This window comes from Plasmodium berghei (assembly GCF_900002375.2).
Source record: "Plasmodium berghei ANKA genome assembly, chromosome: 14".
NCBI classification, from domain to species: domain Eukaryota; phylum Apicomplexa; class Aconoidasida; order Haemosporida; family Plasmodiidae; genus Plasmodium; species Plasmodium berghei.
The window spans coordinates 889679-905555 of NC_036172.2; the positions used below are offsets into that span (position 1 = coordinate 889679).

At 21.2% G+C, this 15877-nt stretch overlaps 5 protein-coding genes across 5 annotated transcripts; 3 read left to right on the plus strand and 2 right to left on the minus strand.

Annotated features, from left to right (window-relative positions):
* Positions 1-359: 359 nt before the first annotated feature.
* On the minus strand, positions 360-1229 carry PBANKA_1422800 (conserved Plasmodium protein, unknown function; the record flags this gene model as incomplete). Its single annotated transcript, XM_034567566.1, has 1 exon — positions 360-1229. One exon carries the CDS (start codon positions 1227-1229, stop codon positions 360-362), a length of 870 nt encoding a protein of 289 aa, XP_034424050.1.
* Positions 1230-2511: 1282 nt separating this feature from the next.
* On the plus strand, positions 2512-3693 carry PBANKA_1422900 (conserved protein, unknown function; the record flags this gene model as incomplete). The annotated part of the gene is made up of 1 exon (XM_034567567.1): positions 2512-3693. One exon carries the CDS (start codon positions 2512-2514, stop codon positions 3691-3693), a length of 1182 nt encoding a protein of 393 aa, XP_034424051.1.
* A 920-nt stretch (positions 3694-4613) lies between these two features.
* Positions 4614-5579, minus strand: PBANKA_1423000 (conserved protein, unknown function; the record flags this gene model as incomplete). Its single annotated transcript, XM_034567568.1, has 1 exon — positions 4614-5579. The coding sequence occupies one exon, from the start codon at positions 5577-5579 to the stop codon at positions 4614-4616; it is 966 nt and encodes a 321-aa protein (XP_034424052.1).
* A 2391-nt stretch (positions 5580-7970) lies between these two features.
* On the plus strand, positions 7971-10115 carry PBANKA_1423100 (phospholipase DDHD1, putative; the record flags this gene model as incomplete). Its single annotated transcript, XM_034567569.1, has 3 exons — positions 7971-8353; positions 8463-8622; positions 8748-10115. The coding sequence occupies 3 exons, from the start codon at positions 7971-7973 to the stop codon at positions 10113-10115; spliced, it is 1911 nt and encodes a 636-aa protein (XP_034424053.1).
* A 1188-nt stretch (positions 10116-11303) lies between these two features.
* On the plus strand, positions 11304-14324 carry PBANKA_1423200 (AAA family ATPase, putative; the record flags this gene model as incomplete). Its single annotated transcript, XM_034567570.1, has 1 exon — positions 11304-14324. The coding sequence occupies one exon, from the start codon at positions 11304-11306 to the stop codon at positions 14322-14324; it is 3021 nt and encodes a 1006-aa protein (XP_034424054.1).
* Between the last annotated feature and the right edge of the window lie 1553 nt (positions 14325-15877).

A 15877-nucleotide genomic window follows, 5' to 3' on the forward strand; every position in this document is an offset into this window, starting at 1 on the left:
TAGGAATAGGTCAATTAAAATGAATTTACCACATTGGTGTAATATCATATTTATCAGTAATATATATATATATATATATATATACATGCTTATGTATATATAATATGGCTGTCTAAATATATATATATATATATATATGTAGAGAATATTGTTAATACCAAATGAAAATAGTTTTCCCATTTTTCTAAAATATATAAGAATGAAATATGTCCATATTTACTATAATGATGATAATAAAGTTTATTCCATGATAAATGGATAAATCAGCTCGAGCTTTATTTACAATGTATACGTGCAAATAAATATAAGCACTTTTATTCAGGTTTTATAATCTTCCTGAGTGTCAAATATTTTTGAAATTAATTTTTTTTTTTTTTTGTCAATTTTTTTTTTTTACGCAAATTAATAAAGCGTAAAACCGAATTTTCAAAATATATATTAGATAAATTGTTTAAGATAAGCTTCGCGGTATCATTTAATATATCTTCTTTAAATGCATAATTAAAATAGCTTAATGTTTTTGCTTTTCCTAGAGAAGCTATAGTAGGCAATTCATATTTATATTTGTATGTTTCCGGTTTCACATTATTCCTTTGTTTTTTATTAAGAAAGTTTTTAATATAATTTTCCACAACATAACGTTTATCAATTTTGTTTAAGCTCTTTGGATAATTTTTATTTTTATGTAATAATTTTTTTTTTTTTTGTGTTATTTCCACTTTTTTTGAAAATGTTATATTTTTCTCTTTTAAAGCATTGTCTAATTTATTTTTATTTATTTTTTTTTTTTTTAACCCACTTAAGCCATTTTGAATTTTATACTTATTTTTCCTATTTAAAGAATTAACATAGTCTGATTTAGGGAAATTAATACCATTTTCAATATTATATTTGTCTTTTTTTCCAAAATTGCTAGTAATTTTTTTTTTCAATTGTATATCTACTATATCTTTTTCATCAATGAGACCCTTGATATCGTTGTCTATAAAATTACATTCCTTTTTTTCCTCTGCTTCGTATTGTTCTTTAACATCATTTTCTTTATTTTGTATATTTTCCTTTTCGTTGGGTATGTCATGTGAATTAGTAATATTCTTATGGCTGCTTAAATTGTTTAGTTGTGTTTGTAACCCACAATATTCATTATCATTTTTTGCTATCTTTTTCTTTTTACTATATCTTAAAAAACCGTTGAAATATATTCCTTCTCTTTTAACTGTTTTGTTCATTTTTAAGGAAGTTACCAAAAATTTACTTATATTTTTTGTGCTAATGAATTAAAATTATGTGGGAATATATTTTTCCCAAGCAATAACATCAAAAATACTGTCTATTCTCGAAACAAGAATGTGTGTAGTTATTTAATAAGAAATATATGTATACTTATAAATAATAAAAAAATTAATCATATATTAAAAAAAATGTTATACACCAAAAAATTGTATATAATTCACTTATATTTTTATTTTGGTATAAAAAACACCAGTCTGACACCAATTCCATTTAACTAAGCGAACAAACAGATATTTCAAAAAAATTTATATTTATATGAAAGAATTAAAGATTTCACAAAAAATGTATTAAATAAAATTATAATAAAACAAGCACAATTAAAATAATATTTAAAAAATGCGCATATCCTCATATATAATAAATTACCATACAGACAAAAAAAAAGACATCATAATAACGAAAATTAAATGTTATAATAAATGCGTGTTTTTTTTCCATTAATAAAATGTATTCATATAAATATGCTTTTTATATCAATATATTAACTAAAAATTATAAATGAGCTTTTAATAAAGCATAATTTTTTAAAATTCTACATATTCAAAAAAAATATAATTTTTTTGTTTATGACAGGTTGATTCTCACAACATTATGTAACTATTTAAAATTATTAATACATACTAAACAATTAAATATATCAATAGAAATTTAATTCTCAGAAATGGAGCATATATGTAATAAACCCGCTTCTTTATTAACGATGCTTTGTAAATTGAGCCCATATCTGAATTTTAACAAAAAAAAAAAAATTTTTTTTTTAATTATTATATTATGAATTTGAAATAATTATATCAAATAAAAAAAGTAGTAACACGCCAAATATAAGGTATTTTTTAAAAAAAATTAAAAAAATATGCACAATTCAGGAAAAAAAAAGACAGCCAAGCTTTTATGATAATATATACATCCATTTTTTTGCATGCTTATTTTAATATAATAAAATTGAATTTGTGTATTTAAAAATAAAAAATAAGTATAAAAAAAATATTGCATGAAATAAATATATATCTATTTTATTTTTTGATATATATTTCTTTGCTTATCGAGATTATTGTAGAATTTACTTTCTAATACTCATATATATAACGTTTTTTTTTGAAGAAATTTTTTACTTATTGCTGTTTCCAATAATTTCGTTAATTATATATAAATTAATATTTGCATATATTTTTTTTTTAATAATATATTACGAGATATATTTTTTTGTTATATTCCAAAATGACAAATGTTGTAGAATGTACTTTTAAAACCCCACCTGAGACAGCAAAGGCTCCAGATAATGCTGTTATTTGGAATAGATTTCAATACTGTGATGAAAAAGGGTGGTATTCGTTATCAAATCATGACGAAATTACTTTGAGACCTACAATATTTAATGATGGCAGAATTAAATTTTTACCACAACTAGATACAATTCCAGAAGAATTTGAATCTGTATTATGTGGAAAATATGATGCTAAAGCTTGGGGGAAAGATGACTGTAATTTAGTTATTGAAGGTGAAAAAGATGTACACATCAGTCTCCCCGGATTAAAAGAAAAAATTAATTACAATCATAAAGAAAGGTTTCCCACATTTTTGAAAAATTCGAAAATTATTGTAAGTTTGTTAAATGAGAACCTTACAGTAATACGTATAAATTTAGAAACAGCATTATTAATATGCATAAATGAAAAAAAAAGTGTAATTGTTAAATCAATAAATTTTAACAATGGTTTTGCATGCGTCAATCCTTATTCAAATTTAGCTATTACATATGGAGGATTTGCTTTTAATGATCTCAAAAAATGTGAAATAGTTCCAACTATTACACATTCAGGATGTGAATGGGCATTTTTTGTTCATTTGTTTAAATGGGGACATATTGTCATACCAAAGGATCTAGAGCTTAAAATTCCTTCATCAGGACTAAAGCTAATTGGGAAAAAAGTTGATACTATTGCAATAGTTTCTTTACCCCCCAATATACAAATACATGTAAAAATTGATGGACCAAAATGCATAAGAAAAGTAGAATATGGACAAGATTATAATATTACAGCAATAAAAAGTAGCGAATCAGATATTGATATATATGTGCTTTTCGATGGACAACTATTAAAATATGAATTTTCTTATGACACTCGATTAAATAAGGAAGGAAAGGGAAAATCAATAAATCATGCAAAACTAAAGTGTACAAGTAAGAGCAAAGAAGTGTCAACATTTATATTTCAGGAATCACCAAATTGCAAAGTATTATTAGGTTCTAATTGTCCAACAGATAATTTAGGGCATATGCTATGCAATCAAACTATATCAATTTTTGATGCAGAAATTGGGGAATATCAAAGTCATCCACAGGGTCTCTTATTAACAGAAGCATTTGAAAAGCTGTCTTATCCAGTAGAAAATGCTTAGAACAAACAAATCTTCATGTTTGTATTTTTAAAAAGCATAGTATATACAATTAATGATAATTTTTGTGTTTATCGCTACTTTGCCTTTTTATATATAAACGTTGGCGCATACAGATACATACATATATATATATACATTTTATCTATGGAAATTGTTCAATTGTTTATTTGTTTAATTATTTATTTCATTTTATTATTCTATTACATAATTATTCTGCACTTTAAAATATAATTTCACCTTTGTTTTCGTGTATATATTTTTGTTTACTGTGATCAATTAAGTTTTATAATTATAAATTTGTTTTTTTATTTTTTTGTATTGATCTAATAATAAAATTTTAAAACTTTAATCATCCAAATTCAGTATTAAATTAAATAACATATTGCCTTTTATGTTAAAAAATAAAGAAATAATAAAAATTATAATAATAGATATCACAATTGCAAATTGAATATCTGTGATTGTTTTATATTAGATATTAGTTTTAAATATATTCAAATTTAATACTAATAAATTTAAAACCGAGAATAAATGCATATAAATAGATATATGGCCATGAATTATTATGCTCTCGTGTATGTATGAAAATAGTCACCCCAAATTTAAGATCCGAAGTTTTCAATTGAACTATATTATAATCTAAAGCGTGTTAATACATAAAAACAAACAAGCAGAGAAAACAAAAAAATATATACTATCATGCTATTTTATTAAATACATGCCTTTTATTAATAGGTAAAAAACGGAACACAAAAGAGTACATATATCAATTAAATTCTAATATGAGTAATATATATAAGCTAAACAAATCTTTAAACAAAAAATTAAACATTTCGAATAATATATATTTGAATTTATAATAATCATAACAATCACGATTATTATTTAACGGGTTTTGATAATTTTGTCTGATTTATTTTTTAATCAAATAAATCATCTATGGTATAAAATACTGGATCTGGCTCTTTTTCATGTTTTGTTTTTTTTCTTTGATAAAATAATTTTTCATCTGTTTCATCGCCATTAATGAATGAAGGATATTGAGGTCGTTTGTTTTTATTTGTTTTTAAATCTTCAGTTTTATTTTCTGATATTTCATTTGGTTTCGAATTTAGTATACCCTTTTGTTCTTCACCTTTATTTAATTTATTGCCATTAGAACTATTTTTTTCGCTATTAGATCCTGATGTAGTAATTTTATTTTTATTTTGAGACGAAACACGTTCATTATTATCTTTTGTATTAATTTCATCAAAATAATCTATTAATTCTTTTAAATTATGTTTTTTATAATATTCTAAATAATTGAAAAATTGGCCATTGTCTAAATGCTCTTTAGGAATATTTAATTCTTTAAAATTTTTATTTTCAAGTATTTTTTTAATATCAACATTTCCTTTACGTAATGAATTAAAATAATCTATACATCTTTTTACATCACTATCTCTTTTTGTGTTCATTTCTAATGCATTTAATTTGTTAGTTAGCTGTTTATTTGAATCTACAATATTATTATATAATAATGTTTTTCTTTTTACATTACCATTTTCAATTATTTCTTTTATTTCATCATTGTGTTTACTTCGTCTATAATTTTGTTCATTATTGTTATTGTTATTTATATATATATAATTTTCATTATATTTCCCATGATTTTTCGATATCACCATTTGGCTATAATTATTTCCTAAGCTTTTTCCACATCCATTATTTCCATGCATTATATTACCTTTAGAAGAATTATATACATTTCCGCTTCCATTTCCATAATATCGTAAAACCCCATCAGAATTCTTATGGTTGGGTGGGTGCCCATATATTTGTTCTGAATCAAATAATTTATTGTTTATTATTATATTATTATGTTTTTTTATATATTTTTCCATCTTATGAATATAAAATTCGTTTACATCCAATTGATTTCTTAGTATATCATTATTATTTTTTTTTTTTGTCACAATTGTCGATATATTGGTTTTCTTTGAAGAGTTATTTTATTTTTTCACTAAAATAGCGAGTACTTAACACTTATGAAAATAAAATATATATTTTTTTTTATTCAACGAAATTTACGATATATACTTATATTATGTATGTGTGTGTCTGTTTTTCTAAGGCAAATATAACAACAAAAAAATTATTACTTTTTATTATTTTTTTTAATTTCATGTCATAAAATTTTAATTGTAGATATATTTCATAAATATATACTAAAATGTAATATATGTATGGATTATGCTATTAACAAAAATTCTTCATGCAACCATATACAATATATAGATAAATATATATGAATTAATACAAAAAAAATATAAAATATTACAAGTACTTATAATATTAATTTTTAATGTTATATAAATATTTTATGATAAAAAATATATCTATATTATTAAATAATGTTAACTATATAATAATTGTTCTAATGCAAAAGACTATATATATTCCATTTTTTTTTATAGTATATAGCTACTATATTAATTTAGTATTAAAAAACATTCACACACAAATATATATTGAAAAAAATGTGATTTTCACGAAATTACATATTTTTTTTAATTATATTATGAATGAAAAAAAACTATAGAAAATTTACTGTTGTTTGTTTGGTTGGTTTTCTTATAAAAAAATAATATATATTGAAACACTTTTGAACAAATTAGTATAGAACAGTTTTTATATGCGTCAAATATACAACTCTCCCTTTATGGCCTCAAAAAAAAAAAACAAGTGCTATATATTTTTTTTCAATAGTATATAATAAAAATGAAGGTTACAACTATATTTATAAAAATTTTATGATTTGTTCGTTTTTAATTATATTTTATTTTATTATCTGTTTTCGTTTTTTTCTTTTTATTTTATGTGGAGAAATAAAAAAAAATTAAAGAAACATCATTTAAAATACTAATTATATTATATGTATATATTTTTTAAAGTCATGGATATAAATATTACTTTCTCTTTTGTATAACGGAAAAAACTATTCAAAAATTTTATGATATTGGAAAAATATACTTTTTTTTTTTAATTTTAACAGTTATATATATACTTACATATCCCACCTTTAACCACAAGTATATGTTTTATTATATATTTGTTTTGGTGGTAAAATGTTATTAACTTTTTTTTCCTGAATTGTTCATAAAAAAAGAGAACATTCGAAATAGCAATAATGCGTTATTATAAAAAAACATATTGGTTTTGTCTTTGTAAAATATATTCTTCAATTTAAAGAAAATCCTCCATACTACATCATTGCAACTTTAAATAAAAACAAAATATAATGAAGAAAGTTGGATTAATACACACGAAATGTATATGGCCCAATATGGTTATTTATTTACTTTATTCTTTTTTTTATATATTTATTTATTTTAAAAATTCAAAACATATATTTTAATTTAAATGAGAAAATTAAGATAAAAATTATGAAAATAAAAAATTTGCGAAAACGTTTTATCAGAGGTGGCATAGAGACTGAAAAAAAAAATATATAGGCACAAGCACGTAAAGTCGCATCATTATTTTTATTTTTATTATTTTTGTTATGGGAATATGATTATGTTCTTTAATTATCGTGAAAAGTGGGGAAAGCATATTTTCCAAAAGATAAAATATTTGTTATATCATTAAAATATGTTTTAAGCAAGGTATAAAAATTAAAGAATTCAATTTAGGTTTTATTTTTTATATTTGTCCATATTTTTGTGTGTGTGTTTTTTTTTTAATTTTAATTTTAATTTAAAATCCATGTATATTATATTGAAATTATTTTACATGTTCTTTTAAACAATAATGTGGCGTGAATAAAAGCACAATATCTTTTACATATATATATTTATGCAAGTTTTTCTTTGCATGTGCACACGCACAATTGTAAGTACATATATATATCCATAAATAGATTAAAGTTTTATTTTATATATATATAACTAAAAAAAGCTATCTTCATGTACACATGAATATATCGTGTATTTAACAAATACGAGATATATTCATTTATTATATATACAAATATAAAAACAAATTTACCACACATATACATGTACAATTACCCGTACGCTATAAATATAATTACATGAGCATATATATAGAGCCATGAAAGTTTCCTAAATTGAACAAATGAGAAACTTTGAAAAAATATGAATTCAAAGTAATATTAAAACGTATTAAAAATAAAATTGAGTATATATTACACGAAAAAAAGGGAAAATAGACAAGTAAATAAATATAAATTCCACAAAAAACGAGAAAATAATATACACGATTTTATCATAATGGCTTCCCATACTTTAAAAGTCAAATATAATGACAGTAGTTACGATAACAATGATGATAATAATATAAGAAAGAAAAATAAAAATTTTTTTTTTCCAAAAGATAAAAACCATATTAATAGAAAAATTTCTAAAGATAAAAATTGTAATCATATAAATTTTTATGAAGAAGAACCATATTTAGATGACAAAATTAATGATGTTGATTATATAATATTAATAATTCATGGAATAGGGTCTAATGAGGATTTAATTATAAACCAATGTGAGGATCTTAAAAACAGTTTCAAAATTGTAAAAAAAATGTGGTTTTTTGATTATCCCTTCAATATACATTTTCACATATTTAATTGGAAAAAATATATCATTGATGCTCAAATTCAGTAATAATCTTTGTGTATACATAATTTGAATATTCATTTATAATAGATTCCACTACTAGTATTATTGTCATAATTATACATGTATATATAAAATTTTTTTGCCTTTCAGCGTTTTTAACCGAATAAATATAAATACAATGACTGAAACCAGAAAAATAATAAACCTTTCCGCGAGTGATATTATATGTTTTTTACACCCACGATATGGTGATTATATAATGCTAAATCTATATAATGATATTAACAAAGCTTTGGAATCTTTAAAAAATGTAATAAACAAAATAGTGTAATTGAGAAAGATAATATTTGTAGCTTCATGTAAAGCAAAAAATAAATATTGTGATATATAGGAAAATGCATATTTATCGATTTATATATTCTTAAACTTTTTCAGGATGAACATGGTAGATTTAAACATTCTAAGATATGTCTTTTGGGATATTCCTTAGGAAGTGCCATGGCATATGAAATATTACATAATGTTAAGGTTCGAATCAGTGATAATAATTTGAAATATGAATTAAAAAGTAAAATTGATTATTTATTTATGCTTGGAAGCCCATTAAGTGCATTATTATCTTTGTATAAACCAGAATATATAAATGATGGTCTTAAATTAATTGATGATATAAAATTTTATAACATATTCCATGGTTTTGATCCTGTTGCATTTAGAATCGAACCATTAATATATCCAAAAGTTAATAATATTTCTGATCCTATTTTAATAAATTATTGGAGAAACAATGGGGCAAGATATTGGTTTGAATGGGATAAAAATATGCAAAATGCCAAAATAGCCATTGTACAAAATTTAAATGATATTACATCTGCTATTACTAATGGGTTCTATAAATTTTTATGGAAATCAGAACCAAATACTGAAGAACAAGGCACACTAAATAAAAATCTTTGTTATAATAAATGTGAAAGTAAAGATATAAATATGTTTCTATTAAAAGTAAAGGAAAACCAAAGAAAAATTGAAGGAAATAAACATAAAAAAAAAAAAAAAAAAATTGAAGATAATTTGTCTAAAAATCAAAATGATAAAAACAATATATATCATGAAATAAAAAATTTTAATCAATATGAAAATAATGATTCGTGTTCGAATAACACATCTAGTTATGTAGATAGTACAAAAAGTATTTATGCATCTCAAGATTCAAATAGTGAAAACTCATTTTTTGATCATGATTTTAGTGATATTTCAGATAATATTCAAAGTATAAATATAACAAAATGGGACATGATTAAAAAAGAGCATATTGATAATGGTTACACTGAAAATGAAAATGAAACTATCCATTATACTAACAATGTATTGGGCATACAAGAAAATCATGAAAATCATAAAAATAACAATCCTGATGAAATCCAAACCAAGATTAATAAAAATAATACATTACCAATTAGATATGATTATCAATTACAGGAATTTATAATGGAACATTATATTTATCCATTGGCTGTAGCTAAATCTCATTTTAATTATTTTATAATTAAGGATATATCTTTTTTTATATTAAAAGAATTAATAGATAAAGAAACTCCAATAAGTTATGAAGAATATTTAACAGAAATAGAAAAAGAATATAATAATAAATCTGCACATGAAAAAGATAATACTAAAAAAGAGCAATACCAACAAATTTCTTTAAAAGCTTCTAAACTATTAGAAGAATTTCATAAGTTTGAAAAAAATATGGAAATAACATCAGATCCTTTCAACATAAAAAATTTCAAAAATCTTATTTGACAATTTATAGTAATATATACACATTCATCTTTTGCCATAAGTTATAGAATTGTGGGTTTATGTGGATTTGGTTATTTCTTTCATCACTTGTTTTGTTAATATTATTTATGTTATTATTTTTTATGATATTCGATTTTCAAATTTAAAGAACTTTGATTTTTTATGTCCTTTGCATTCTCTATAGTTCATGCATTATTTTGTTCGTTAGTTTGTTCGCTACTTTATTCTCAATTTTATTTATTTTATACTTTGGTAGCCGCAGCCTATATAATGACATCAAATATGCTTACCCACAAATTGTTGTATAATTATATTTTCATTGGCCTTTTTTCCCAATTCAATATATTTTTAAATAAACTTTATAACTATACATAAAAAATCGATCTTATATATATACTATTTTTTGTATAATAAAAAAAAAGTGATAAAAATATGAAAAATAACAACTGGCAGTATAACATAAAACATTGCCATATAATAAGTTACATTTTAATGCTAATATTTCTTTTCTATAAATTAAAGAAATTAAATACAAAGTGGTTGATTATTTGATGTATATATTGATCTACATATATTTATATATAATATAGTTGATAATAATATCCTGATAAAAATATTAAAATAAATAATGTACCCGTCTATATATTTTTTTTTTTTTTTTATTTTGGTATGATTTAACAAAGTTACATAAATATTTTTAGCATACTTGATATATAAAAGTATTACATATATAATATAAATATCATTGTTTTTTCCAAATTTAAACAAAATTATTTGATTATATACTCTCATATATATTCTACATTTATATATTATGTATTTGCATATTTAATTGTAGCAAATTGTTCTCCCTGTAGTCGTTATTTATATTTTTTTTTTTTCTTTTTTACTATTTTTGGATAAGTATATTTTATTTTATTATTATTTTTTTTTTTAAGTTTATATTTATTAATTTTTTTTTTAATTTTTCACTTTCTTGGCATTTACATTGTTATATTTAGAAATGAAATACGAAAAAAAAAGATGAAATAAATGATGGAATGACAAAATTGGCTTGGTTGTTTATATTTGTATTTTTTGAATTTCAAAGGATATATCTATGAATAAATATGTACTGATACAATATTAAAAGAAAAAGGCGAAACTTCAACACAAATTAGTTTTCCCATTTTTGCAAAATAAACGAAAATGCTTCATGAAAAGTTAAAAGCGTATATATCAAATATAATAACAGATAACCATATGATTGAAAAACATAAAGATGAAAAAACCAACTTAGAAAACGTTTTAAATAATATGTATCTTATAGAAAATGCACTAAAAAAAACAAACAATAAACTATTTAGACGTATAAGTCAAACTCAATTAAAAAAAATTATTTTATGTATATTGAAAAATGATGATAAAAGTGAAACATCCTATGCACAAATAACCAAATCGAAAAAGAAACTACAAAATAAATCCAAACGTGTTTATATTAGTGATTCGAATCAAAGCAATAATGAAGATAATGATGATAACAACGATATTGATAAAACAAGAAAAATTTTGAAAAATGAAAAAACAAAAAAAAAAAAAAAAAAAATATATCAAGAAATAAATAATGGAATAGACATAGGAGCAAATATAGAACTGGAAGGTAACCCTGAGAAAATTGAAAAACATGGATATGATCAAGTAAATAATGAAAATATTGAAGGAAATAAAATAAAAACAAATTTAGTTAAAATAAAAGAAGAAAATAATTTTACAAATAGCAATCTAAATAATATTAAAATATGTATAGATAAAAATACAGTAAATTTAAATACATATAAAGGAATAAATAATATAAAAAAAGATATATATTATAGTATAGTATATCCTTATAAGTATAGACATGATAATTTTAATACTATTATCAATATTAATGGTATTAACGGGTCAGGTAAAACATCATTAGTATATGCTATTGCAGGAGAATGTGATAGCCATTTTTTTTATATAAAATTACCTGAATATGTTAAATATTTATCAAATGATAATAAAAATAATAAATTAAAAATATTATTTGAACAAATAAAAAATGAATATAATAAATGTATACTATGTATTGATGATATGGATATTTTATTTAATTCAAAAGATGATACAATAGATATATATATATTTACATATTTATTGAATTTATTTGATAAAACTAATGTAGTTATAATATTATTAAGTATTAACAAACCGTATGATACTATATTATATTCAAAAATTCAAAAATTTATATCTATGCCAATACCTACCTATGAAGATCGAATTGAAATTTTACAAAATTTATCTCAAAATTTAGAAATAAATTTTGATGTTATTTATACTGCTTCGATTACTTATGGATTTAATAGAGCACAAATATATGATATATTAAATGAATCGAAAAACCTTTTTATATATAATCATGTATTATATGATAAAACCAATGATACCCAAATTAGTTCCTATTTTATGGATAATAAAAAAGACTCAATCTCTATAAATATATCTACAAATGAAGATAACAATTATGATCAACATTTAAAAATAGAAAATGATGATATGCCTAACGATACAACACATTATGCAGATGAAGAAAAAGATTCAAATTCTTTAAAAGATAATTCTCCAAAATGTGTAAACAATAAAATAGAAAGTGTCATGAATATAAATTCATTGAAGGGGTTAAAAAATGTGGAAGAAATTGAAAAAGTAACAAATTTAACAAAGAGAAAAGAAAGAAATAATAGTGATTATGTAGATATTTATATAAAGGAAAAAAAACAAAAAAAAATAATTCCTATAAATATAAATAATGATATAATTTATGAAAGCATAAAAAATATTAAAAAAAAAATTACAACACAAAATATATGTGAAGTACCCAATATAAATTTAGATAATATTGGATCTTTAAAAAATATTAAAAAAATATTAGAAACTAAATTTATTTTACCTGTAAAATATTCTAATATATATAAACATTTAGGTATAAATAAAAGTATGGGAATATTATTATATGGCCCACCAGGATGTGGAAAAACAATGCTAGCCAAAGCTATTAGTAATGAAATGAAAGCCAATTTTATAGCCATAAAAGGACCTGAAATTTTAAATAAATATGTTGGTGAAAGTGAAAAAAAAGTTCGAGAAATATTTTCATATGCTTCAACATATAAACCATGTTTAATATTTTTTGACGAAATTGATAGTATATGTATTAATAGAGATAATAATAAAACAGCTGCTGCATCCGATAGAGTAGTAAATCAATTGTTAACTGAAATGGATGGATTATCACAAAGAGAAGGTATATATATTATTGCAACTACAAATAGACCCGATATTATTGATAAAGCATTATTACGAACTGGTAGATTTGATCAACTTATATATGTATCATTACCTAAATATCAAGGAAGAATTGATATTTTAAAAAAATTATCAAAAAATATGCCATTAAATAAAGATATAGATTTTAAACAAATTTCTATTTTAACAAAAGGCTATAGTGGAGCTGATTTGCATGGAGTATTAAGAGAAAGTGCTTTCATAGCTCTTCAAGAATGTAGAGATAAAATTGATCGTTTTAATTATAAATTTCATGGAATCACATCATTCACATCTCCAAATATTGAGCAATCATGTGAAAATGATGGACATAATCAAAATAAAAAACAAAATTGTTTTATCACAACATCAGAAAATACGTTAAATTGTGTTTTAAATAAAAATGATGCATCTTCATTTGAATCTAAAAATGATTATAGTGCATATATTTTAAATGATAATAAATTGGATGAAATTAATCCAAAAAGTTTAGAACATTATAATTCTGAAAATGGGCAAACAACAAATAATGAAATAAGTAATCCAAATATAACGGATCAAAATATTTTTGATGTTGTACAAAATCAAATTATGACAATTGAAGATGATAGTATAAAATTGGGGAAAATAGAAATGGAAGAAAGACAAAAAGAAGAAGAAAATAATAAAGAAAATTTTATTTACAAAATTGAAGATTTAAAAAATGAAGATCTTCAAGAAAAAGATAAAAATAATTTAATATACGAATTCATTCAAAAAAATAAAAACATATTAGCAATTAAACAAAAGCACATACTCCAAGCTATTAATATTGTCCCTCGAAGTGTTACCAAAAAACAAATGAAATATTATAAAGAAATAAGCAAAAAATTTAAATAGGATAAATATTCATATTGTTTTATAATTTAGTTAATTTTTTTTCATTAATTAACCATATAATATATATATATATATTTGCTTTTATTTGTATACCCTTTTGCTTTAATAGGCAAAATTTTATTTTTATTTTTTCCGTTTTTTTCATATTACATATATAGATATATAATTAAATGATTATTAAACTTATTGACATTATTTAATTAAAATAATTAACATTGGCAATATCTAATGTAAACCCCAACTTTTCGAGCTATTTTTGATTTATTAAAAAGTGAGTTTTTTTTTTTTTTTTTTCACAAAAATGTGTGTGAAAAGGATATAACCAAAAGGAATAAGAACAATAAATCCAAATAAACCTTTTCCTACTATTTGATGTTGTAAATATTTTATTTAGTAAAGTTTTGTTAACTTAATCAACATATATAATTTTTTTAAAATTAATTAAGGTGAAATAGTCATTGTTAGTTTTTTAGTTTCCGATTCAATAAAAAAAAATATATAAATATGTTTATATATTGTTCTGTGTAAAAAATATATAATGTGTGTATGATATAAAAAAAAAGCTGCTCGAATTGCTGTCTATTTTCATAAATTAAAAAATCGTTTTTTTGAGTAATACACATATATAATTTATTTTTATATTTGTATTTTAAAAATAACGATTAATTACAATTTCAGCGTACTTTAAATTTATATTAAACACCTTTCCCTCCCCATTAAAATGTATATAAATATCCACGTTAATATATTATTTGATTATATGTAAATAAATATGAAATATATAATGTATATGTTTATTTATATATTTATATTTATATCTCTTTTTTGTTTAAACGTGTTTTAGTACTAATATTTTTTTATAGAATATTATAATATGGAAAAAATAAAATATGCATAACTATTTAAATATACACATATAGTATACCTTTTCTCTCTTTTTTGTTTTACAACTAATATATTGATGCACAAAATATATCTAAACATGGTAAAGGTGCAAAATTATAATTCTTAATATGTATGAGCGTAAAAATACATTAAAGAAGTAAAAATTTTAAAGGTTTTAAAAAGGCATATAATGTAATAAAATGTATAATATAAAGACATAAATATATGTATACATATATAAATATATGAATACATAATATATATGAGTTATGCATAAAATATATCGGCAATTATATGCTAGATAATAAACGCTTATTAAAAAGGCACACATATATATATGTCTTCCTTTGTATTATTAATTATATAAAATTTGTAAAAATATTTTTTTCATTATTTCTAACTCTCACGTGCTAAATTATATCATACACTATCATTCACATTCGCATTAATTTATTTTTTATTAATATAGATATATAAATTAAGAGTATTATTTTGTTGAGCACATTGTGTATAAATACCATCTCCATTGTTGAATACATACACGTTATGTATATATACCTGTAATGAAGAATTGCATATTTATATTTATACCATGCTTTTATAATTGATGAAAATACAACAAAAGTATATATATATAATATATGTATATATAATATATATGCATATGA